This window comes from Tubulanus polymorphus, chromosome 7 (assembly GCF_964204645.1).
Source record: "Tubulanus polymorphus chromosome 7, tnTubPoly1.2, whole genome shotgun sequence".
Taxonomy (NCBI): domain Eukaryota; kingdom Metazoa; phylum Nemertea; class Palaeonemertea; order Tubulaniformes; family Tubulanidae; genus Tubulanus; species Tubulanus polymorphus.
Genome location: NC_134031.1, coordinates 13,487,469 through 13,512,277, shown reverse-complemented (window position 1 = coordinate 13,512,277; position 24,809 = coordinate 13,487,469). Strand labels below are relative to the sequence as shown.

The following is a 24,809-nucleotide window of genomic DNA, read 5'->3' as shown; positions in this document are numbered from 1 at the left end:
TGAAGTATCAAGCTATGGAAGTTGGCATTTAACTCTTTTAAGTGCCCATGATTGTGTAATTTTAGAAAAACCATTTGAGTGCCCATCATTTTTTACTAAAAAGTAGTAAAATCGGTTTTAACTTTGGACCTCCATGCTGAAAACGGTACAAGACAGAGCTTAATGGTAATTGAAAAGTTTGTAGGGTATGAGCTTAGAAAATCTTGGCAATAATTCTTCTAACTGAAAGTGACCATATCTAATGCAAATGATCTAATTGGCTCAATGACCTATTTATTTGGTAACACCCTAAATTCAGGTATGAAAATGAACAGGGCAGATAGGGCATCAGCTAACAGCTGACAATGGAATATTTATAAATATAGATTATATGGGTAACTATTACTAGAAAATAAGCTTATAATTTAGATCACGTGACCTCTGTATAGTCAGTTCTGCTATTTCCTGATAGGCACCCCCTACTTTCAAACGCAAACTAGGGGTCCAGGGATACCACACCCACTAGGAAAGTGGTTTGAAATACTCAACACACAGACCTTAAAACTCACCACGCTCATAGAACATGTCACTAGCTACAATTTTGCAATTGATTGTGGTCACAAATATGCCTAGATACCTATATAATATGAAAATACTAAGTTATTCTGGTGACCATAAACAATAACCAACGACCATGACACTCAGACACATTCATACAACATGTCTTATGCTTCAACTTTGCAACTCCCCCCGTGGCGAGAAAAAAAACCTGGGTAACCCCAATCCCATGTGAGGAGATGAATCCTATGACAGTGATAGCATTTATCAAATATCAAGACTATAAGTTAACTAGGGGTCCAGGGACTCACCACAATTGTAGAACATGTCAGCTGTTACGATTTCGAAATTGATTGTGCCAACAAAATATGTCAAGTTACCCCTATAATATGGAAATACTAAGTTATTCTACTATACAACGCCCCCTGGTGACCATATGCAAAGCCCAATGACTTTGAAACTAACCATAATCATAGAACATGTCATGAGCTACAACTCTTCAATTGATCATGGTAACACTAAGTTATTGAATTGTTCAACGTCCCATGGTGGCCATTTACAACAACAATGACCTCGAAACTCACCACATTCATAGAAAATGTCAGCAGCTACGATTTTGTAATTGATTGCGGTAACACACTATGCCTTGTTACCAATATAATATGGAAATACTAAGTTATTCTAGTTATTCAACGCCGCCTGGTGACCATATGCTAAGCCAAATAACCGCGAAACTCGCTTAATTCATAGAACATGTTATGAGCTACAACTTTGCAATTGATCATGTTAACAAAATATGTCTAGGTACCAATATAATAAGGAAATACTAAGCTATTCTACTTTTCAACGCCCCCTAGAGACTATATGGAATGACATTGAATCTCACCACATTCATTGAACATGACATGAGCTACAACTTTTCAATTGATTGTGGTAACAAATTATGCATAGGTACAAATATAATGTAGAAATACTAAGTTATTGCATTGTTCAATGCCCCCTGGTGGCCATATACAATACAATACAATAAGGGAATAGTTATGTTATTGTATTGTTCAACGCCCCCTGGTGGCCATATACAAAAACTAATGACCTTGAAACTCACCACACTCATAGAACACGTTCCAATTGATTGTGGAAACAAAATATGCTTAGGTATCAATACAATGTGGAAATACTTTTTTCCACCTACGAATGAGTACTGATGACACCAAGATGGCCGCCAAATGTGTCATAAATGGCAGATCAAAAATACCTGTCTCAGGTATAAGAGATCTCTTTTCAAAGAATACCAATCACAAATTGCAATGAAAAATGGCAAACCATGGATTAGGAAGTTACAGGACTCAGAATTCAGGCCAAAATTGACATTTTTGGGCACAAAAAAGGTCACAGGACAGCCATCTTGAGTCCGATAAACCCAATTTCTCATGCTGATGGGCCCTTGGGGGGATACAAATATATCTAAAAAATCAAGGTAATTGATTAAAGGGTCTTCAAAATTTCCCTCGAAAACTTCAAAAATGTTTAAAAAGTGTTGAATTTGGCGAACAACAATGGCTGCCAATCGGCCATCTTCAATCTGAGAGGGCCAGTTTTTGGGCTGAAGATGTGTCTAGGGTAGATACAAGTATAAACCAAATATCAAGACATTGCCTTGAAGCGTCTTCAAAACTTCTCAAAATAACTGGATTCCGTCTACAGACGGATGGACGACGGACGTAAAGTGAATGCAATAGCCCGCTTGCACTTAAAACTGTTGATATTTTCCTCAAAAACTTTTTCTATCTATAAATGAGGAAGGAGTGATGACACAAAGATGGCTGCCAATTGTGTTACGCATGACTGATCAAAGAATTTGTCTGATACGCTTATGATTACGAGTCTTTCTCGAAGTATAGGCATCACAAATTTAAATGAAAAATGCCGAACCATTCGGAAGATACATGTTTAAAGTGCTAAGTGGGCTAAAAATTCGGATATTTTGAATTACACTTCTACCAAAGTGGAGCATCAAAACGAACTAATTGGCACTGCTATTCAATCAATCCATCTAGCGGCAGGTTTCTCTGCTGATTTCTATACGAAAGCCTTAAGATAAAACTGGTATGAAATGTCGACGGGGCGCTGTATGACCTGAAATAATGTCGACAAAAGTCGACTGGGCACTAAAAGAGTTAAGTGACATTCTTCAATTACAATCAGTTTTCTCTTTTCTCTGTGGAATCCTAAACTTTCCAAGCATTTTGTCTATCAGGATGAACAATTATAAAAAAAAAACTCGAACTGGGAGTCCAAGAATTCAAGCCCTCTTGGGAAATGATTTGAAATACTCAAAAATCAGAAAATTTCTATATTCAACGCCCCTGGTGAATAAATTTGCAATTGATTGAGGTTACAAAATATGCCTAGGGATGAATAAAATATGAAAATCCCAAGTTTTTCAGCTATTCAATGCCCCTTGGTGACCATATACAAAATACAATGACCTTGAAACTCACCAATCTCATAGAGCCTGTCGCAAACTACAATTCTGCAATTCATTGTGGTTACAAAATATGCCAGGGTAAAAATATGAAAATAGTAAGTTATTCGGCTATTCAATGTCCCTTGGTGACGCTATACAACTGATAACCTGGAAGCTCACCACAATCATAGAACATGTCATGAGCTATAATTTTGCAATTAATTGCGTTAATTGATAGGTGCCAACATAGATAGCCAAATTATATATAATTAAATATTCAACTCCGCCTGCCAGAACAAAAATGTGGGTAGTAACCCCAATTCCATTTTGTGAGGAGATGAATGCTAAGACATTGATAATATCAATCATATATCAAGACTATAAGTTAAAACCTCTCGGTATTTTCCTGAAAAAACTTTATCTATCTACAAATGAGAACTGATGATACTAAGATGGCTGCCGATTGTGTCACGCATCACTGATCAAAATATCTGTTTGCTATGTCTAGGGGCCCTTCTCTAAGTATAACCATCACGAATTTCAATAAAAAACCACCAACCATTCAGAAGCTACAGGTCTCGCAATTCAGGGCACAAAAAAGGTCACAGGACGGCCATCTTGTGTCCAATCGACCCAATGTGTCTTATGCTGATGGGCCCTTAGGGGATATTAACATGTGAAAGACCAAGATAATTGATTGAAGCGTCTTCCCTTAAAAAATTTCCCTTAAAAATTGAAGTTTCCAAAAATAACTGGATTCTGTCTACAGATGAATGGACCGACGGACGATAAGTAAATGCAATAAACCTGCTGGGACTTAGGCCTAAGTGTCAAGTGGGCTAAAAATGTAATACATTGTGTTAAGAAACCCAACTCACCCGCCTCATGACTGCAATAGCTTCAGTTGATAAAAACCTAGGATACCGGACTTCTTCATTAACTATGCTATCGAAGACCTCTTCTTCATCATCCCCTGGGAATGGTGACTGTAATTAAATATATCTCACATGTTATCTCACCATTATAAATTGAATTCTATGGGGTAAAAACAAATGTAGGTAAAAATCCCCCCAAGTTTAGTTTTCTATCAAACTTAAGTATTAAACCTAAATGAATACAGATAATACTTTTTACAATAATATTCAGGGAACATAGATATTTTACTATTACTTTTACACTATATTTCTTCATAGAAATTTCTAAAACTATAAAAATATCACTTTTTACGCATGTTGCTTGCTAAAAGTCACAGAATAATATAATTTTTATGCATCTGAGAGCAATAATCACATGTATCTCTACCTTGATTTAATTTTGACTACTTCAGGTAAAGAGAAACTTAACAATCTATGTTATACGTCTATTACTCACCTCACCAACTAACATCTCAAATATCAATACACCAAGTCCCCACCAGTCAACAGCACGTGTGTAAGAAGTTTCGGTCAGTACCTCAGGAGCTAAAAATTCTGGCGTTCCACAGAATGTTGTCGTGCGATCTCCAAATCCCATTCCTTCCTTGCATAAACCAAAATCTGCTATCTTCAAAAAGCCGTCAGTGTCCAGGAGTAAATTATCCAACTTGAGATCCCTGTTGAATATTAGAAAATATTTCTTTTAATCCAAATCTATATTCCTATTGCATTTGTTTGGAGGGCAGCTAAACAAAATCTTTTGGAGGGAGGGGCTATTTCCAATAATACACTGTACAAATTAAGGTTCCGAGGCACCATGCTGGAAAATTTGACAATACCAACTCAATACGGGAACTGTACGGAAGCTACAAGTCTCAGAATTCAGACCAAAAGTGACCAGTATTTGCAAATGTCATTGTACGGCCAAGATGTGTCCTATTGACCAAATCACAAAAGAAAACTAGGAATCCAGCATCCTCCCCAGGCAGGGATTCGAACCTGATGGCATCGCTTCTCTCAACCACGGTATGAACCCCTGCCACACAAGACCGAGCGCACAGTACATGCGAAGCTTTGCCACACGAAAACTTGCGGCACCAATCAGATTGCTCATTGTCACTGAGGTAAATTTCACGAAAGAACTATAAATGGGAAACCCGGGCTAAAATAAAATGGGATTTCTGATTGGCTTCTATGACATCATCTAAGCTGCGCATGTGTGTACTCGGTCTAGTATGGCAGGGTTTTGTACCATGGTAATCTCGATGCCGTTGGGTTCGAATCCCTGCGGGGGATGGGGATCCAGTGACACTTGCTGATCCCAATTCTGTGTGAAATGTATGCTATAACAGTGCTAACAATTGCCTTTCTGAAGAGCTTTCCCTGTGATGTCATCATTAAGAAACAAGGTCAAGCATTGATTGGTAGAATGAGGATAAATTCATTGAAATCCTTTTCCCTTTTAATGACAAATAATCAGCCGTGTATATCCAGTGGTTACAATTTGTTCCACCAAGAGCTAACAGAAAGTTACTCTCAGATCCATTCTTTAAGGACAGTTGATCCTTAAAATGTGTAAGAAGTGTTGATTTCAGCGGACACTTATGGCCACCAGTAAGCCATCTTGAATTTGATGAGTCCAATTTTTGAGCAGCAGGCGTGTATATGGCAGTTATATGTATAAACCAGATATCAAGACAATTCTTTGGAGCGTCTTCAATTCAAGTTTGGATTCCATCTACACACACAATAATGGCCGACCATCTCGATTAGATTGGGCCCGCTTTGGCTGATGGGCCTAGGGCAGATGTAGATTTTTAGACCAACTAGGGGTCCAGGGACACCATGCCCTCTTGGGAAATGGTTTTTCTAACAATTTCAATATTCAACACCCCTGGTGACCATATAGAAATACCAATGACCTTGAAACTCACCACAATCATAGAAATGTCAGCAGCTACAATTTTGTAATTGATTGTGATAAAAAAATATCCCTCGTTGCCAATTTAATACGGAAATACTAAGTTATTCTACTATTCAGCCCCTTGGCAAAGCTGCCAACCCCTGAAATCTATTTTGAGGGACAGAGATTCCTATTTTCAGGGACGGCCAACAATTTTCAGGGACATCCTAAAATTTCAGTGTTTTAGCTTTTTAACCTTATATGAAGCACTTATCTTGTGGCCAGGTGTCGTGACGAGCTAGACCATGAAAGAAAATTGAAAGGTTTCGTAAAATTTATTCATAAAATCTAACCCAAAGAACAAACAAATTAACAAAGAATTACTTAATACATATAATACTTATGTCCAATCATGTCAACATCATATACATTGAATCTATCTAAAACCTAAGAACAGAGTGTCACTTAAGCATTTCTAGCAATGGTCATTTAATGGGGATTTTCAAGACCACGTTTACCTTTAGTAGCAGACTTGCATTGCTGTAACAAATGTTTGGAAAATTTCCTTTTGTGGCATATTGTACCCTCTTGCTTTAATACAAGCAAGCTTTCAAGAGTCTGCAGACTCATGGATGACCTAAAGTCGATCTTTTTTTCTCACTAGGCTGAAAACCCTTTCAGAAGTGGCATTGCTGTGTCGTATGCACATTATGGCTAACATTAGTCTAGACAGATTTTTATATTTCAGAGATCCTGTAATATCATCAATCAAATTACCAATCATTTGCCACTCAATATCACCTCTATTCTAACTGAGAATTTTTTCAGGTAAATCTTCAACTAAATACAGTGAACTCTTGAGTGAACTCTTTCTCAATTGTGTCAATATCACAACCAGCAGGTAGAACCTTTGGATATAATGCCTAATTCCAGAGAATTTGCCAACACATTGTTAACGCACATCAGCCACTTCAGCATTTTTTAGCAATGGGTCATTCAATGGAAATTTTTTGATTATGTAAGAGCATGCTGTTTGCAAATACTTTACAACATTTTGGAAAAATTTTTTCTGTTTCTCACAAGAAATTTTCTTCTTCGCTATAAATTTCCTGACTTTATCTCCAACAACTATGTCACTATGGTTCTTGATATTGTAATTCGGCATTAATTTGCCTTCAACTAGATCATGGTCTTTGGTGGCACATGGTTTGACAAACATAACCAACAAACTTTTCATTAATTGAAACAGAATGGCTCTCTGTTCGTGAATGAGAGGTTTTTCACTTCGAAAGATCTGGTTGACATCATTGAATCTCTTCAACACATACACAAGAAACATTAGATATAACCTCATTGACTTAGAGTTTAGACTGTCATAAGCCTTCTTCTTTCTATCGGAACAGGATTTCTCAGAATCCGTTAACTGCTTATTGAAATTTTTGTCACTCTCAATTTCTTTTTTGAAGAACACTCCAAGCGCATGCCATTGCTCTAGGACGAATATAGCAGTTTGCTTGCTCTAGGGATAGCCACCTAACGGCCACATGCTTTGGCACCTTATATAAAGGGAGATCATGTGAAATCTCATCTTCTTCAAAATCTCGCAATCTATCAGCACTCTTCTCCATATAATAATATATATCATTGAAAAAGCCGGATACATCCACTGGTAGTTGTTTGCCACCCCACTCAGCTGACAGGTGAAGTAAATGACAGACACACCCAGCAAGGTACAACTTGGGTTGTACTTTTAGCAGTCTGCCATACACCCCCTTCCTGCAACCAACCATCACATTCGCATTATCAGTACATAGGGCCATGCAGTTATTCATTGATATACCCTTTGTGTCAAGTGCTCCTAAGATCATTTTGGTGATATTCTCACCATTTGAATGCCTTTCGCAGTCTATCATAGCTAACAGTTCACAGTTTTAACACAATTTTCATTAGAAACAAATGTAATAACAATCAGATACAGTTTTTCTTTTTGTTCTCTTTCGTGACCGCCATCAGTTGACAGTGAAAAAGGTCCCTGTATCATCTGCTCTACTAAAGATGCCTGCGTATGTTGCGCCAGTTCTCTGAGAATATACGTTGCCTTGGTCCTTCCACAAGAAAATTTCTTGATTACTTGTGGCAGCAACGTTGGATTGTCTAGTGGCAACATCGTGCGCATTAGTTCTCCTGAAAGATATAAATCTGGAAGAATACATAAAAAGGTAGAAACAGCCGAGATCCATTTAAGCTTTTATTTGCATTGGATTGGAGGCCTGGCACACTTAAGAAACAAAAAATTATTTTTGGCTTACCATACGCCTACGTAGCAAAAATCCAATTTTTAACATCGATGAAAATAAATCTCAAACGCCAGGTATGGATGTCAGCACACACGCGATCGTGGTCGACACAGTATCCAAACAAGAACAAGAACAAGAACGAGAACAAGCACTCCCCTCTTTTTCGTATGTGACTATATTTTATCTAAAGCTGTCTCTGTTCCTAAATCCTTGAAAAATGTGTAAAGTGTGTAAATCAAAACCTACCAAAATGGTCACTTCTACGATTGGAATGTTATGTCCGGCTAAGTAGCCACAGAAGAGGGCTTCAGCTTTTACAACAAGATCATCTACTGCGTCAAAAACAAGAAATGATGTCATTTTAGTGAAATTTCCAACGATTGCCATTGCCTTGTGCTTTTCCATCTAGTGATGACGTCTGATGTCATTATATTCCGCCATGGGAGATCGATAAGAGAACATCGCAAGCCATACAATATGCATAGTGTGCTGATTTGTTGGATTTTTTTTATGAGGGAAACTCTTTCGAATATTCAATGTTAAACACGAAGAGCTGACGTTTTTTATTTGGAGGTTCATCCCATTCCTCGGATCCGCCAGTCACCATTTTGAATTGGTAAAATTAAGTACCAACTGCTAGCGCCACAGTGCTCACTTAACACATTTCAGTATTCCTGGAGTACTGACTGCTAGCGCCACAGTGTTCACTTGCCATATAACAATTCATTCGTGACAAAAACAACTGCTAGTGAACAATCGCCAACTTTCCGTTGAAAATATTTTAAGTTATAATAAATTGCCCATGGGCAAAGTGTGGTTTACCTTGAAAGCTAGAGGTTGTTTGGGGTAAGGGCATTGCTTGAAAAATCTTTTTAATTCGTGACTTCAAAGTTCTATATTGTATTTCATCTTTCGTAGTCAAATAACACCAAAAATATATATTTGTTTGGTCCATGTCCAAAATTTCGTAGGGTAGAGGTAGGCGCCGCGGGGAATCTATTTCATATTTTCAAAGAAATATTTTTCACAATATGAAAAAATATTCAAATAAAATTCATATGATGTCACATAATAGAGGGTGGCTGAATATATAGTCTTGGAAACCTCTTCCAATGTATGGCCGCGGAATCTAAACCGGCGCAGTAAGAAATCAGCGTATTAGATCGTTTTAAATCCTGGAATTTACTACTACAATATTCAGACCTTGACCTATACTTGTAGTTTGCTGCTTAATATTTTCAGGTCACAAGAAATTACAATTCATTATAAATTATATCACACAGAAAACATAGCGCTCATCTTCTGTTGATGAAATGTCAGACGCGCCAGCAAGCAGCGTTTACACACTATAGTAGTGTATACTGTACGAGCGTGTGTTTGCGTATGCAACAGTCTATAGCACTCCGCGCGCACGTGTGGAGGCCTTGTGTAAGTGAATGTTCGCTTGCACTTCAGTGTCAATCAAATCAATCACCGGGTATTAAAATGAAACGATACCTATGGCGGATAATAATTACATTCTCATCAGCAATGAGCATTTGAAATTTGCACGTACACGGCACCTAGTCCAATGAAACGTTCGCCATTCTATGGCTTTCCCATAATTATTTTAGTAGCGCCGGAATTCCCCGTATATCCCAAAAACAGCCAATCACATTCGCTCGTAGAGACAACGCCCCCAATCGAGGTCATTGCAATTTTATACGAGAGAGCTAAGAATTTTCCCGCCAAAAACAGTTAATCGTAGAATTTTAACAAAGTTGACCACGTACATCGACGGAGGTTCGTCATGTCTTCAAGCGCATCACTTATACGTCGTTTAACCCAAGAACCAATGAAACAAATGCTCACATAAAAAAACGTACCGCGATTTTACATGAAATTGGCTCAATGCCAACTTCATATCGCTGACAAAGGTAAAACAAAAACCGAGACGTTTTCCGTGACAAAAACTAATTGTTTGAAAATCTGTGACATTTTAATGCTTCCCGGGACAGCAGGACAAACTATGAAATTCTGTGACTGTCCCGCAAAATGCAAGAAGGTTGGCAGCTCTGCCTTTGTGACCATATGCAAGACCCAATACTTTTTTCCACCCACGAATGAGTACTGATGACACTAAGATGGCCGCCAATTGCGTCATAATTGGCAGATCAAAAATACCTGTGTCAGATATAAAAGATCCCTTTTCAAACAATACCCATCACAAATTGCAATGAGAAATGACATACAAGTAGGAAGCTACAGGACTCGGAATTCGGGCCAAAATTGACATTTTTTGGCATAAAATAGGTCATAGGACAGCCATCTTGAGTCCGATGGACCCAAAATTTCTTAGGCTGATGGGCCCTTGGAGGATTTAAATATATCCAAAAGATCAAGGTAATTGATCAGAGTGTCTTCAACATTTCCCTCGAAAAGTTCAAAAATGTGTAAAAAGTGCTGATTTTGGCAAAAAACAATGACTGTCAGTTGGCCATCTTGATTCTGACAGGGCCAGTTTTTGGGCTGAAGATGTGTCCAGGGTAGATACATGTGTAACCCAAATGTCAAGACCTTACATTGAAGCCTCTTATACACTTCCTAAAATAACTGGATTCCATCTATGGACGAAAAGTGAACGCAATAGCCCGCTGGGACTAAAGTCCCAAGTGGGCTAAAAATCAGGGCTGCGTTTTTCAAAGCGGTGATAAGCCCTATCCTGGTGATAAATCGCTGACCCGGTGTTAAATATTTTTATCACTGGGATAGTGTGTTTTTCAAACCTGTGTTAACTTTATCACCGGGAGAAAATCAGCTATCCCAGTGATAAAGTTAACACACCTCCAACGTGGTGATAGCAACACTATCACCAGGATAAATTATCAAAATGGCTGCCATTTTTTATGATGATATCTATCAAGAACGAATTTATAGACACCCACGCCGCTATCGATATCACGAAACAGTTAAATTTGCAATTAATGATTATTCAGAAAATGAAGTGAGACAGAAATATAGATTTAGTTCGGAAAATATCACACGAATAACAGATTTAATTCGAGAAGATATAACGTATGATACACAACGTTCCAAAGCACTTTCTGCTGAGTTACAAGTGAAGGTTGCTCTCCGATATTACGCAACGGGTTGTTATTTGGAAGCACTGGGTGATACATTCGGTCTTGTTAAATCAACTGTTTCGAAATGTGTACATAGAGTATCAGAGGCGCTTGCCAGAAAAAGTAACGAATATATAGTCTGGCCGACCACAGATCAGGATAAAAATCGAATACGCCAAGGTTTCTACGATTTTGGAGGTTTTCCTAATTGTATTGGTGCAATTGATTGTACGCAGATTCGTATCAAGGGCCCACAAGAGAATGAAAATGCATATGTCAACAAAAAAGGATTTCATTCAATAAATACCCAGGCAGTATGTGACCATACAGGTATGTTTTGCTTCTTGTTTGTTGGTTTATTCTGTCAGTATCGAGTTTATCAGTAAATCAACTTTCTTTTAAATAGGTAAATTTATCAATGTTGTAGCGAAGTGGCCAGGCTCCTGTCATGACTCACATATTTTCCGCAACTCGGCACTGAAGAGGTAAAAAATTGGTACCTTGTTTAAATTTATATTGTCTTAACTAATTCATTTATATTGTCTGAAAATTGCATTTTAGATATTTAGAAGATAATTACAGAACCCTTGAAGACGGATTGATTATTGGTGATAGTGGCTATGGTTGCTCATCTTACCTAATGACACCATATTTGCGGCCAAGTAATCTAGGACAGGAGCGTTACAACCGAGCGCATACATCATCAAGAGTACAAGTTGAAATGGCTTTTGGAAAATTGAAAAAACGTTTTTTGGTAATTATCAAATTACCCAATTGCTGGGAAGCAACTATGACTAGAATTCAACTTCCACTTTTCAAGAACTACATTTGTTTTAGGTTTTTACGATGCATCGATTAAATCGCAATTTTCTATTTTCTTGAAGAACACGGATACATACTTCAAGGGGATAAACAATTAATTGCAGTTGATTAACTGAATGAGACTCTATCAGACAATCAAATCAACTATAGAGAAATAGCATACTAATTTTGCTATACATTATTTTCAGGTTCTTCATGGTGAACTGCAATTGAAACCAGCATGTTGTTGTCATGTAATTGCGGCGTGCTTTGTGTTGCATAATCTAGCCATAGAATTTGGAGAACCCGACGTGGAATATGAACCACAACAACAAATTCCGATTTGGTTGGAGCCGTATGAAGGACGAGATATTGGCAATGCTGTGAGGAATCACATTGTGCAGACTTTTTTCAGATAACTGGTGCGTTTTGAGTTTGGATTTCTAAAGAAAACAAGAAAGCTCATATCTGGTCAATATAATCTATTCATGTAATTAAACTCATTGATAAATGTCAACAAATATCTGAAAATCATTAAACATATAATCATTGAACGGATGAATTTTGGAAGCCTGTTGGCTGGTTAAAATAAGACAAACATGTATCTCATTTGTTAAATCATTGGTCATTAACAACTTTTACGCCATTCTGCTGCTGCAGTAAATATATTTCCAAAATAATCTTTTCATTTTGAAGTTCCAAGTTGGTATTTGTCAAACGCAATCTTTCACTATCTAATTTCAGATTTTCGTATTGAACCCGCTGAATCATATCCTGAGTTACACGGATTTGCTGAGGAATCTTTGGTTTGTTCGAAGTGGCCTCCATATCTGTAAATGAAATTTTATCATAACTGTTACAATAAATATTACATGTTTATCGATAAGGCATTTATTGTATATTTCATTTTTTCATCTATGAACGACATGACATTATGTACCTGCTTCCTTGCAGTCATTTAATGTTGTGGTGTCACTTGTTTCGTGAGTGAGTTGCTGAGGTACTGTGAAAGGGAATCAAGATTGAAATATTTGAATTGATACATTCATGGAACAAAGCTAAAGCTGGTAGATTTTGCATAGTATTCATGTGACAATAGCATATTACATAAGAAAGAATATAATATGCAATACAAAAAATACAATCAGCTAGGCCTACCTTCAGTTAAGATTGGTCTTTCATCAGATTCTGGGTGTTTCGAAATTGTAGCTGTAAGCGGTAGACTGGTAATAGTAGACCTACTGTCAAAGCCTGAAATGAATGAATAAAATACATGCAGGCCTACCTGCGGACTACTACAAATAACTGCAGTTTAAATAACTCGGCCTTCAAGATATAAAACTGTCAAAACTGTATATTGCTGTTTAAAATTTAATGATTCTTTGAGGGCGTCATTAAGAAAATAATGGGTTAATTTTTGTATATTAAACTTACGATCTGTTTCTACACCGGCATCGATTCCATGAAAAGAAGGACAGTCTTCAAACATACCCAAGATTACTTCATCCGTGTCGTTTAATGTCGCTGTGGGCGGGCCACCTCCTGTTTTCTTTATATCGTTTTTCATAAGTGACAAACTTTTTTTTGCGCCTGAAACTCAGTGCTTCCATTTATCTTTCACCTCACTAACAGTCCTTTCGCAGATAGACTATTAATTTGAGCGACAATTGACTCCCAGATCTTCTGTTTCTTCATATTCGTTACAGTGTTTGTTAGTTTTGAAAATAGTACATCTTCATTAGCCTTCACCATTTCAGTTAGAATAACAGGCTCACACAAAGTAAAATTTGCTTTTCGTTTCCTTTTTAGGTTAGAATTCTTTTCCTCAGAAAATGTATCCATTGTGTGTCTGTGACTGTCTGACTTAAATTGTGGTCTTGTACAGAGACATATAGGAACAAAATATTGATTTCTTTTTCATTGTTATGGTTGCTCGGTGACTGATCATGGCAATAATACATCCATATATGTGACATAAGATAAACAAAATATATGAAAACACCACTGTGTAGCCTCAGTGATCCTGTGATGTGAAGAAATCCTATATGTTAGTTCTTGAAGTGAGAGATTAGGCTGAAATGTCAGCCATTTTCTTTTTGTTATCACTGGGATAAATGCTCTTATCCTGGTGATAGTTATCACTGGGGTAAAATGCTTTTGAAAAACGAGAAATTATCCCTGTGATAACAATCACCGGTATAGTTAAATTTAACACTGGGATAGTCTTATTACAGGGATAACTTAACACTGCTTTGAAAAACGCAGGCCAGGACAATATAACAAAGTATGATGGCAACTTTGGACAAATGTAAAGAAAAGAGAAAATGTGAAGGAGTAACTTTAAAGTGTCCTTATTCCACTCACGCAGCTTGCTGGCCAGGTGGTCCCCGCAGCTAAGCTGAACAAAGAGAAGGGCCTTAAGGATGTTTCTGTCTGACATACAATGTTGTAATATTGGTATTTGGAATTTTTTCTTGCCACTAAATGTTTTATACATCATGAAGGTATCGATTGTGAAACTGTTGGGTCAAATATCGTCTGTTGACGGTTAAAGTTTCGCATGCGTATAAAAGTGTAGAGTGAATGACAGCTTAATAAATACTGAATAGGAAAGACCATACCTGTAAACTATACTGTGATCATGTAAAAACTGTAGACCAAGCACCACACAGCCAGCATAAAACACTGTTCGAGTTTCAGTAAATACATCATTGTGTATATGCATCATTAAATCACCACCAGGCGCGTATTCCATCACAAAACACACATGTTCCTAAAAATATTGGTACACTGACTGAATTTTCAACTCCCTCAACACCTGAACCACAAAGTTATGAAATCTGACATTCGTTCCACTTGCAAAATGATTTAGGCAAATTTGACCCCGGCATAAGCCATTAAGGCATCTGACTATAGCAGTTCACGCTTCACTTTTTAATGGGTCATTTGTGATCCAAGGAATAAAAAATAACTTTTCATTGAACTGGTTGCAAAGACCTTCTCCCAATTACACAATTACATGTCAGCAACAATTTCGTGACATAGCCGGCAATTGCCACAATGTTACTGCTATGACGAACATTGTGTATATCTGTAACGCACACATAGAGACTGCATATTTTAGTAATCACAGATTGAATATCATTCTTATACACACCTCGGTTTGGAAGCAAGCGAAAAGATTCACTAAAAACGGATGTCGCACCGAATTGCACACTTCAAATATTCGTTTTTCTGATACTAAACTTTCGACTTCTTCCCTGGCTATTATATCGCCTTTTTTCAGAGCTTTGATGGCAAAATATTCACCCGTGTTTTTATATTGGCTCAGTAATACCTGGAAAATATCAATAGTAGTAGGTCATTGTTCAGAATAGATGAATGGCCATTGAGGAGGTAGCAGACTTAGTGCACACTGCTAGCTAGATGAAGAACTTATCATTCAAGAACTTTTTTGGGATGCCAGAGTGATAATATAAAAAATCAAAAGAAGAATCAGCTATAATTTATAACCTCAATTTATAATCTCAAGAGTAGAATGGTGGCAGGTGATAACAGGCCGGGGAATTGGCAGCAAATGTGTAAATATAGATACATTTCGTACTTATAGAAATAGAAATATCGATAAGCCTTAAATTTGAAGAAAAATGACGAATGAAAAATATATCTGTTTAGTATCATTTATAGGTTTTCCGCAGCGCAAGTTATTCTGGGGTAGATAGGTCTGGCACCATATTGATGAAATTAAATTGAACCTATGCTATGTGGAAAGCAATGTTAAACACTCATTTGCTAAACAAGTGGTTATGATTTGAATACAAACCTTTCCGAAGTGCCCCCGTCCTAACACGGTGATGCATCGGAAGTTATCCAGTGTCATTCCCAGCTGTGATTGCGTGGAAATGTACGAACCTTCAGAAGTGTTTGATCGCACACTTTCCGCGCGGCGCCTGCAAAAAAGAAAAAGAAAATGTCAATAATGGCCGAAATGAGTTGATTCGCCAGGTATATCATATAATATCATACGATCATTCTCCACACCCATTCGATTACGCACAGATACTAGCATATTACTATCATTGAATATGAAGACTACAAGTTAGAAACTACCAATATATCACATACGTAGAAATACGTTAAGAATACCCCTCGGCCAGTGAGTGAGAGTAATGTAGAGAATGCAAAATTGTAATGGGGTAAACACAGGGAAAATATACTCGACACTACGGTACAGCTTAGAATTAACTTAACGAAAAATGCGCATCGTTTGCATGTTGAATGCGTCGTGTTCTCATTTATCCTTCCAGTTGAAACGCATTATACATGCAATTTAAACGCGTTTTAAAACCGATACAACGATGTACGGTACTCGTTTAATTTCTTTCCAAAACGCCAATCAATTTCCATTTTAAACGTAAACGAAACGGAAAATAAACGTTAACGATGTTAATTTGATTCTAAGCTGAACCGTAAGTTTCATGTCAAAAAAAAGGTTTCACTTTGACTATGGCGGCCATCTTGGATAACATACATGCATCAAAAGCACTAGGTTTTATTAGGGTTAACACACATACCAAGTCATACAAAATAATAACTAGGGGTCCAAGGACACCATGCCCACTTGGGAAGTGGTTTCAAATGCTCAACAATCTAACAATTTCAATATTCAACGCCCCCTGGTGACTTTATACAAAAACCAATGACCTTGAAACCTCCACAATTATAGAACATGTCAGCAGCTACAATTTTGTAATTGTAGATTTTGTGATTGTGATAACCCTAGGTGCCAATACAATAAGGGAATACTTATGTAATTGTTTTGTTCAACGCCCCCTGGTGACTATGTGCAAAACATAATGACCTTGAAACTCACCACGATCATAGAACATGTCAAGAACTATAACTTTGCAATCATGATAACAAAATATGCCTAGGTACCAATACAATAAGGAAATACTAAGTTATTCTACTATTCAATGCCCCCTGGTGACCATATGGAATAACTTATGTCCTTAAAACTCACCACAATCATAGACGATGTCATGAGCTACAACTTTGCCATTGATTGTGGTAACAAAATATCCATAGGTACAAATATAATATAAAAATACTAAGTTATTGTATTATTCAATGCCCCCAGGTGGCCATATACAAAAAGCAGTCACTGTGAAACTCACCAAAATCATAGAACACGTTATGGGCTACAACTTTCCAATTGATTGTAGTAACACAATATGCATTATAGGTATCAGTATAATGTGGAAAAACTTTTTCCCACCTACGAATGAGTACTAATGACACCAAGATGGCCGCCAATTACGTCATAATTGGGTGATCAAAAATACCTGTCTCAGGTATAAAACATCCCTTTCCAAAGAATACCTATCACAAATTGCAATGAGAGATGGCAAATCATAAGGAAGCTAAAAAGGCACTAAAAAGGTCATAGGACGGCCATTTTGAGACTGATCGACCCAATTTTTCTTATGCTGATGGGCCCTTGGGGTTTCATATATGTACAAAAGATCAAGGTAATTAATCAAAGGGTCTTCAAAATTTCCCTCAAAAGACTTCAAAAATGCGTAAAAAGAGCTGATTTTGGTGAACAACAATGGCTACTAGTTGGCCATCTTGATTCTGACAGGGCAGTATTCTCCATTAGGGGTTTTCATGTTTAATTTTCATGTCCGCCCCTGTAAAAATTGTCCACCCCTATGAAAAGATTAGCCACCCCTGTAGCCGACATAGTTAATAAACTATCAGATAGCATTAAACATTACCGGTATGCCAATAATTGTATAAAAAGTGAGTCAGACTAACGCTTCATGCCATAAAAACTTATTACATACGTCAATAATTGTTGAAACGGCTCACGCAGGGAGCCGCGCGGCGCTGCTCAGGTCAGGCCTATAAATATCCTGGGATTTCCCGGCATGTTCAAAATTTTAAAAATCAATGCGCGCGAAGGTCATGACAGTTAAACACTGCTGCATTCAGCCGCTGATTTAACGAAACAGTGGCCTCAATTTTTCAAGTCTCAATGCCCCTAGAAAAACTTTTAGCATGATTACCAAATTTTTTTCAAACATTAGGTTACCAAATGGAAATGAATAAAGGCTTGCTGAGTTTTATTGACTAGATTTGTATCTAGTTATATGAATGGAAGAACATCAAACTATTTTATGCACGTAGGACTACCAATCTCCATCAGAAAAGTGCTTCAAGTAAACTGCCGATGATCGCTTTCTAGCCAAAGGCTATTAAAATTACCGAACTTAAACTAGTTGTTTATGACCCCAAATGCTGGGAAAACGCATCTGAGCACCTACAAATAGAAAAGTGAATGCAATAGCCCGCTTGGACTAAAGTCCCAAGTGGGCTAAAAAACTAAAGATTGTAGAACAAGAACGTGGTCCATAATGCATATTTCACACATACATTGGTAGCTTTATTTGATTAGCAATGATCTATAAATGTCATAACATAAGAGGGCCCATCCTCCTCCCATCATAAAACCACAGTTCAAGTATGAATAAAATCAGTCAAAAACTCAACACCTTAAAGCAGTAACAAGCTCCAAATTGGCTAGGACATTAGGATCTTGGATGACCTACACACATTAAAAACAGCAGAGTTCATCCTCCTTATGCCTATAATCCATACATCAAGTGATGAGAAAATCAGTATAAAACACAAGTTCCGAAATGGCTACTTAACACTACGAAATGACTGTGGCGGCCATCTTGGATGACCAATACACATCAAAAGCGATAGGGCTCATCCTCCCTACACCTTAAACAAACATACCGAGTCACAAGTAAATCAATCAAAAACTTAAATCTGTAGAGCGAGAACAACAACTGCCGCCCGCCCGGACAGAGGTGATAGTACCCCTCACGTCCTATGACTGAGGGGTAAAAATTACAATTTTTGGAACTAAAATTTGTATTTCCGAGTAGTACTTACCCTTTCCTATGGTTTTTGCCAATATTTTCTAAATTTGGATTGATCGCCAATGGTTTTTCTATACGACCCGGCCCTGCGGTATTGCATTTAGCCACCGGCGAAATCCGCCATCTTTTTACGTCATAGCAGACCAAAAAAAACAGCTATGCGGGGCAGGTGGGCGGGATTCCCACCATAGGAAAGGGTAAGTACTACTCGGAAATACAAATTTTAGTTCCAAAAATTGTAATATTCCCGTCGAGTACTGTACCCTTTCCTATGGTTTTTGCTAGACTAGCCTAGCACAAGGATGGTGGGAAAGGTTGATAGAAAAACCACCGCTCAAACGCAAGGTAAGAGGGAAAAAGAGAGCACTTACCCAAGCACGGAATGGAGCACTGTAGCACAGGGAAGACCGGTTGGCCACAGGCCCCCCCCCCCCCGGAATTTTGCGAAATTAATACTTGCAGATATGAGCCCAAACTATGTACAAGGATACACCCCCTGTGATCCTGATAATGCAACATAAATATTCTACACTAAAGGGTCCGATCGGAAAGAACGGACACCTTGAGCCATGACAACAGGACCAAGTGAAGCTAATGAGCCTAACTGGCCTGAAACATCCCGTAAATAAAATGACGTGAATGTCGATGGAGAATTCCAAAAGGCGGCCCGACAGACTTCCTCCAACGGAGCACCCGAAAAGGCTGCGCAGGAAGTAGCCATAGACCTCACTTGATGAGAAACCACTCCCTCCGAGGAAAGATTCTCCTTCAATAAAATGTCCTTGATCAGTGAAGAGACCCATCGGGCCACTGTGTCCCTTGAAATATCACCCTTTATGTGATCCAGCAGCGGAATAAATAACCGCTCCCGTGAACCCCTCCGTGAAGCAGAGCGATCTAAATAGAAACACAACGCCCGCACAGGACATAAAAGTCCTGTCCAGGATGCCCGGTTCCACTCGATGTTAGAGGGCTTCAATTCGCCATTGACGCCCAACCGAGCCTGGTCGTTGGTTCTTTGCCAAAAATTCCAAAGCAGGTCGCAGCGAAACAAATTCCTTCGCTGGCCCAAAGACAATATGACCTTGTCGGACTGAAAGCGCATGAATCTCAGAGCGACGGGCCGAGCAAGCCAAGAACAGCAAAAATACAGTCTTTTTTTACAAATTCGCAAATGACGCTGCCGAAAGAGGTTCAAATGGAGCCTCCATTAACTTCTTCAAAATTACAGACAGATCCCATGGTGGAACTATCCTTGGTATCCGAGGCCGGGAAATAGAAAACCCTGCAACAAGCTGGGATATCTGATGATCCCCTGCTACATTTGGCCATCCAGAAGCACGCAATGTATGAGAAATCGCAGAGTGGTAACCTTTAATAGTTATGACCTGCAAACCTTTTACTACAGATAGGTGCAGTAAAAAATCTGCCAATTGAGTTACAGAGGTTGAGCATGGATCGATTTCCCCTGCAGCACACCAATCCGCAAAATGACTCCATTTGGCATCGTAAATGGTACTTGTTGATGGCCGCTTAGATCCTGCAATAAAGGAGGCAGCCTGTTCTGAAAGCCTGAAGCTGACAAGGATCGCTGGACAATGGCGAGGCGAGCAGATTTAACCACTGGCTGTTTGGATGATGCCGAAAGTTCGCCTGAGACAGAAGCGATGGGAAATTCAGAAGAATCCGGGGGTTGTCGCACAGTAGGTTGAGAAGTGGTAGGAACCATTTCTGAGCCGGCCAACATGGTGCTACCAGAACTATGTTGCAATTGACTGATCTGTCCATTTGATCCAGTAAGCGCGGCAGGACTGATGTGGGCGGGAACGCATACGCATGCATCCCCGACCAGTCCAGAGAGAAGGCATCGACCCCCACACTTCCGCGTCTGGAAACGGGGACACAAACAGAGGACACCTCTGATTGAACCGGGTGGCAAACAGATCCAGCAGTGGATTGCCAAACATGCCCCGAACCCGATCGGCTACTTCTTGGTGGAGAACACATTCTGTCGCAATAGCCTGACCTCGACGAGACAGAGCATCGGCCATCACGTTCCTTTTCCCTGCTAAATGTGCCACAGTCAGGGACACGCCCTTTGTCTGGCACCAAAGAAGAATTTTGGCCGACAGACCTGTGAGGGTTTCTGAGTGAGTGCCCCTTGGTTCTGAAGGTAAGCCCTCACTGTTGAATTGTCTGTGGCTAACCAAACGTGGTGGCCCTCCACTCTCCTGTGAAAGCACTTCAGGGCCTTCCACACGTCCAGCATTTCTAGGAAATTTATGTGGTTGGTGGCCTCGTAGCGAGACCATCTCCCGGCTTTGACTCGGTTCTACAGATGTGCCCCCCATCCTTGGTGACTGGCATCCGTGAATACATGAACTGGAGCCTCTAACGGGGCTAGTGACACCCCGCGCCGAAGATTCGTAGTTGCCGCCCACCATTGAAGATCCGGACTTAGATCGGTTGGAGGTACGGGAATCAAGGTCTCCCAGTTGCCCTTCGACCGAGACCAGAAGACCTTCCAATATTGTTGCAAGCGCCTGCTTCTGAGGCGGCCTAAGGGCACCACCAGACCCATGGAGCTGATGGAGCCTAGAAGCCGTGACCAGTAACGAGCTGTTCTCGGTGTTGTGGAAACTCCCGCTTCTTGAAGTTTGGCTACTCGAGCCATAGACGGAAAGACTTTGCCGATTCGGAGATCGAAGTCCATGCCGAGATAAGTGAACTGTTGGGCCGGCGTCAACTGAGATTTTTCCCTGTTTACGCGGAACCCTAGCTGATGGACTAAGTCCAAGACTGAGGTCATTGCCTCCCGACATTCCTGAGCCGAATTCGCGACTATTAACCAGTCGTCGAGGTAAACGAACAGTCGAACACCCCTTGACTGAAGTACCTTCTGAACTGACTTGACCAACTTGGTGAAAACCCACGGGGCCGTACTGAGGCCAAATGGAAGAGACCTGAATTGGAACTGGCGGCCTTTCCACTTCATCCTGAGAAATCGCCAAGATTTTGGGTGAATTGGAACCTGAAAGTAAGCATCTTTCAGGTCCAATGAAGCCGCCCATTGACCCGGACGGAGCCCTTGAATCACGTCCTTGGGTCTGGTCATCCGGAACCTTGGAATGTCTAGGTGCCAATTGAGGGATGACAGATCTATCACCGTCCGTTGACCCCTGTGGCCTTTGGTACCATGAATATTCGAGAAAACAAGCCGGGAAAAGTTTCGTTGCAAACTGGTTCTATCGCTCCTTCTCGGCCAATTCCTTGAGAGCTGGAGAGATTAAGGCCTCCTGACCTGGTTTTGGCCGCATGTCGGGAGGTGACCTCGTCAGGCGCGGTCGCCTTAGGAAACGGAGACGGTAGCCACGAGAGACGACCCGGGAGGGCCAACCGTCTCCGAAAAGGTCGGACCAGTGGGTTGCTGCCTGCTGCAGACAACCTCCCACTGTTCCCAAGAATTCATTTCGATTTTCCGAAAGGAAGAGCCCCTTTTTGGAGCCTTCCCCTTGCCTCGATACGAACCGGAACACTTACGACTGGACGAGGCTTGACACGATTGTTGAAGTTGCGCGCTAGTTCTCCAACCGGCATCCGAAGCCGCCTGAGAAAGCGCTGAAGTTTGAGATGGTCCTGTTTGCGTCTGTGCCGAACCTTGCGCCGCCGGCGTCGGACCAGAACGCTTTTTCCACGGAGTTCGGGGGTTGGACTTGGCCTGGACCTCCCGAATCTTCCTCAGCTCTGCGGAAACCAGAGCGCACCAACCGGAGAAGAGACGTGAAGACGTCCCCAATGGAGCTCTCAGCAAAGCATTGGACACCATATCCGGTAGACGAGTTTTGGAACTGGAGTCCATCACTGACTGACGGGAGGCTAACACAAGATTAGCCTGACCCCGAACCGACAACGGAATTACATGCGAAACAGACCGAGCCAAAGATTGGATAATCCGGTCCATTCCCTCCAGTTTTAGGGCAACTGACTCTGGGTCGGAGCCCGCATTAACGGCGGCGTGAGTCTCGCGAAGCTCACCCGTCAACACCTTAAGTGCCATATCCTGAAACGAACCAACCCTGGTAAGATTGTCCAGGATTGACGTCATGGCCACCAAACCGGACTTAGGCAAATAAATACCCGACTGTGCCGTAACAGTATCCGGGCTGATCAAAGTATAATCAGCATCCAGGCAGTTATGACTGTGATCCACAGCACCTGGAGTTGCGTAATACGCCGAGCGAAATGCGCCTATAGGTGGATCGGTTGAACTAAAATATTTCCCAGATTTCATACCCCGTTCTGGAGGGGGAAATGAAAATGTTCCAGGCCGACATTCACCCCATAATTGCGTATCCAATCGAGCCCATTCTTTCGAAACCGCCGACTATTACCGTAAAACGTTAAGATCGGAGTCCGGAGGGCGATGAGCTTCCATTGACTCACCGACCAGAGGAGCTGCTGTGGGTTTAGCGCGAGTTGCCCCGTGCTTGACAAAGAACTCACTTATCATCGCTCTAAATGGCATGTCCCCCGCTGGTTCGGATAAAACTGAACGGGACGGAGATACATTGCGAGCCAGGGAAGCCCCCATCATCTGGGGCAACCCACAATTGCTCGCGACAGGAACGACCCCAGAAGGAATTGCCGCTTCTGGGACCGGATCCTGATTGAAATCAGACCCTACTGCAGCATCCAGGAATTCAGAGTCAGAATTCCGAAGAACTGAGTGGGCTGGCGAACTTCTAACCGGACAATCAGGACCTGTTGTAGAGGTTGCAGCGACTTGTCGCGATGATGATAACAAGTTTAAAATTTTCTCTCCAAATACATGAAAATCCTTCTGAGTCAGGAATTTTCCAGTATCCCGACGATCATGCCGACTTCGGTGACAGTCCCTCGAACGGGATCGAGACCTACTAGAAGAATCGCTTTCATCGCTAACCGACGTCAATGAACGATGAGAAGGCCTACGGCGAAACTTCCTACAATAACGATCGTAGTCCCTCTCGCGATCAAACCTTGATCTGCGAGGAGATCTTGCGCGTTTATTTCGCTCACGGCGTCTAGATCTAGCGGGAGAGCGAGCTCTATCCCTGGAGCGACGATCAGAATCAGACGATGAACGAACCGGATGTTTTGAACCGGACGACGTCTGGACCGGACCGGTGCCTGAACCGGACCGATGCCTGACCAGGACCGGACCGGTACCAACCGAACCGGTGCGGGCCGTTCCCGACTATCGCGGAGCGCGCTCAGTTCAGAACATGTAGTCTGAACCGGCCGAACTGGCCGAACCGGTAAACGATCAGAGACCGATGAATGACCGGAGACCGGTGAACCAGCGTTCCTCCCCGGTGATCGGAGTTGGGAAGCGGCGACCGCTCCGCTATACGATTAGAAACAGAATTAGAGACATCGGTTGGCACGTCGGCCGAAACCAACGAATCTCTGCTATCAACTTGACGACGATCTCTTAGCTTAAGAGCCTTATCGGCCCGAAGCCAAAGGTCCTCGGACCACACCTCGCAAATCTTGCAACGATTGCTCCTTGCACATATTTGACCGGATTTGCGCCTGCACGACGCACATGAATCGTGATTGTCCCAGGCGCCAAACAAATGCCCGCATCCCTCCCCGCCATGATGTTGACCCTTAGGAGGGGCTGGCATAATTATCCTGTCACAATAATAAATTCAATTCAATTCAATCAAATTATATTTGTAAATAAAATTCTTACGGAAAAATAGAAACCAGGGATAACCCCCAAACCGAACGGACTCACCGTTATGAGAGTGAAAACTCCCTAATATCCTAATTCCCAGATTTTTACGGCGAA

The 24,809-nt window shown here is 40.7% G+C and overlaps 3 protein-coding genes across 8 annotated transcripts in view; all 3 read right to left on the bottom strand.

Annotated features, from left to right (window-relative positions):
• The window catches only part of LOC141909361 (serine/threonine-protein kinase N2-like), a 70,418-nt gene that overhangs the window by 5,351 nt on the left and 40,258 nt on the right, over positions 1 to 24,809 (bottom strand). For all 4 annotated transcript variants that reach the window (XR_012619702.1, XM_074799802.1, XM_074799804.1 and 1 more), the window contains 5 exons: positions 15,844 to 15,970; positions 15,178 to 15,357; positions 14,642 to 14,793; positions 4,376 to 4,595; positions 3,883 to 3,990 (listed from right to left, as the gene is read on the bottom strand). Coding sequence is in view for 3 of the 4 variants with exons in the window: in XM_074799802.1 (XP_074655903.1) it covers positions 3,883 to 3,990; positions 4,376 to 4,595; positions 14,642 to 14,793; positions 15,178 to 15,357; positions 15,844 to 15,970 (787 nt within the window). In the remaining variant the exon portion in view is untranslated. The remainder of the gene's footprint in view (positions 1 to 3,882; positions 3,991 to 4,375; positions 4,596 to 14,641; positions 14,794 to 15,177; positions 15,358 to 15,843; positions 15,971 to 24,809) is intronic.
• The window catches only part of LOC141909360 (pre-mRNA-splicing factor ATP-dependent RNA helicase DHX16-like), a 415,810-nt gene continuing 392,371 nt past the window's right edge, over positions 1,371 to 24,809 (bottom strand). For all 3 annotated transcript variants that reach the window (XM_074799799.1, XM_074799800.1, XM_074799801.1), the window contains one exon: positions 1,371 to 1,383. The gene's annotated coding sequence lies outside the window, so the exon portion shown is untranslated. The remainder of the gene's footprint in view (positions 1,384 to 24,809) is intronic.
• On the bottom strand, positions 12,632 to 13,565 carry LOC141909322 (uncharacterized). The gene is made up of 4 exons (XM_074799731.1): positions 13,455 to 13,565; positions 13,179 to 13,271; positions 12,961 to 13,023; positions 12,632 to 12,850 (listed from the first exon to the last, which is right to left on the bottom strand). Exons 1-4 carry the CDS (start codon positions 13,507 to 13,509, stop codon positions 12,639 to 12,641), a joined length of 423 nt encoding a protein of 140 aa, XP_074655832.1. The 5' UTR covers positions 13,510 to 13,565; the 3' UTR covers positions 12,632 to 12,638.

Coding starts and splice junctions, on each gene's coding strand:
- LOC141909322 (XM_074799731.1), bottom strand. CDS start 13,509: ATGTTTGAAGACTGTCCTTCTTTTCATGGAATCGATGCCGGTGTAGAA. Junction 13,272..13,454: donor TGCCGGTGTAGAAACAGATC/GTAAGTTTAATA, acceptor CATTCATTTCAG/GCTTTGACAGTAGGTCTACT. Junction 12,851..12,960: donor AAATGACTGCAAGGAAGCAG/GTACATAATGTC, acceptor TTTCATTTACAG/ATATGGAGGCCACTTCGAAC.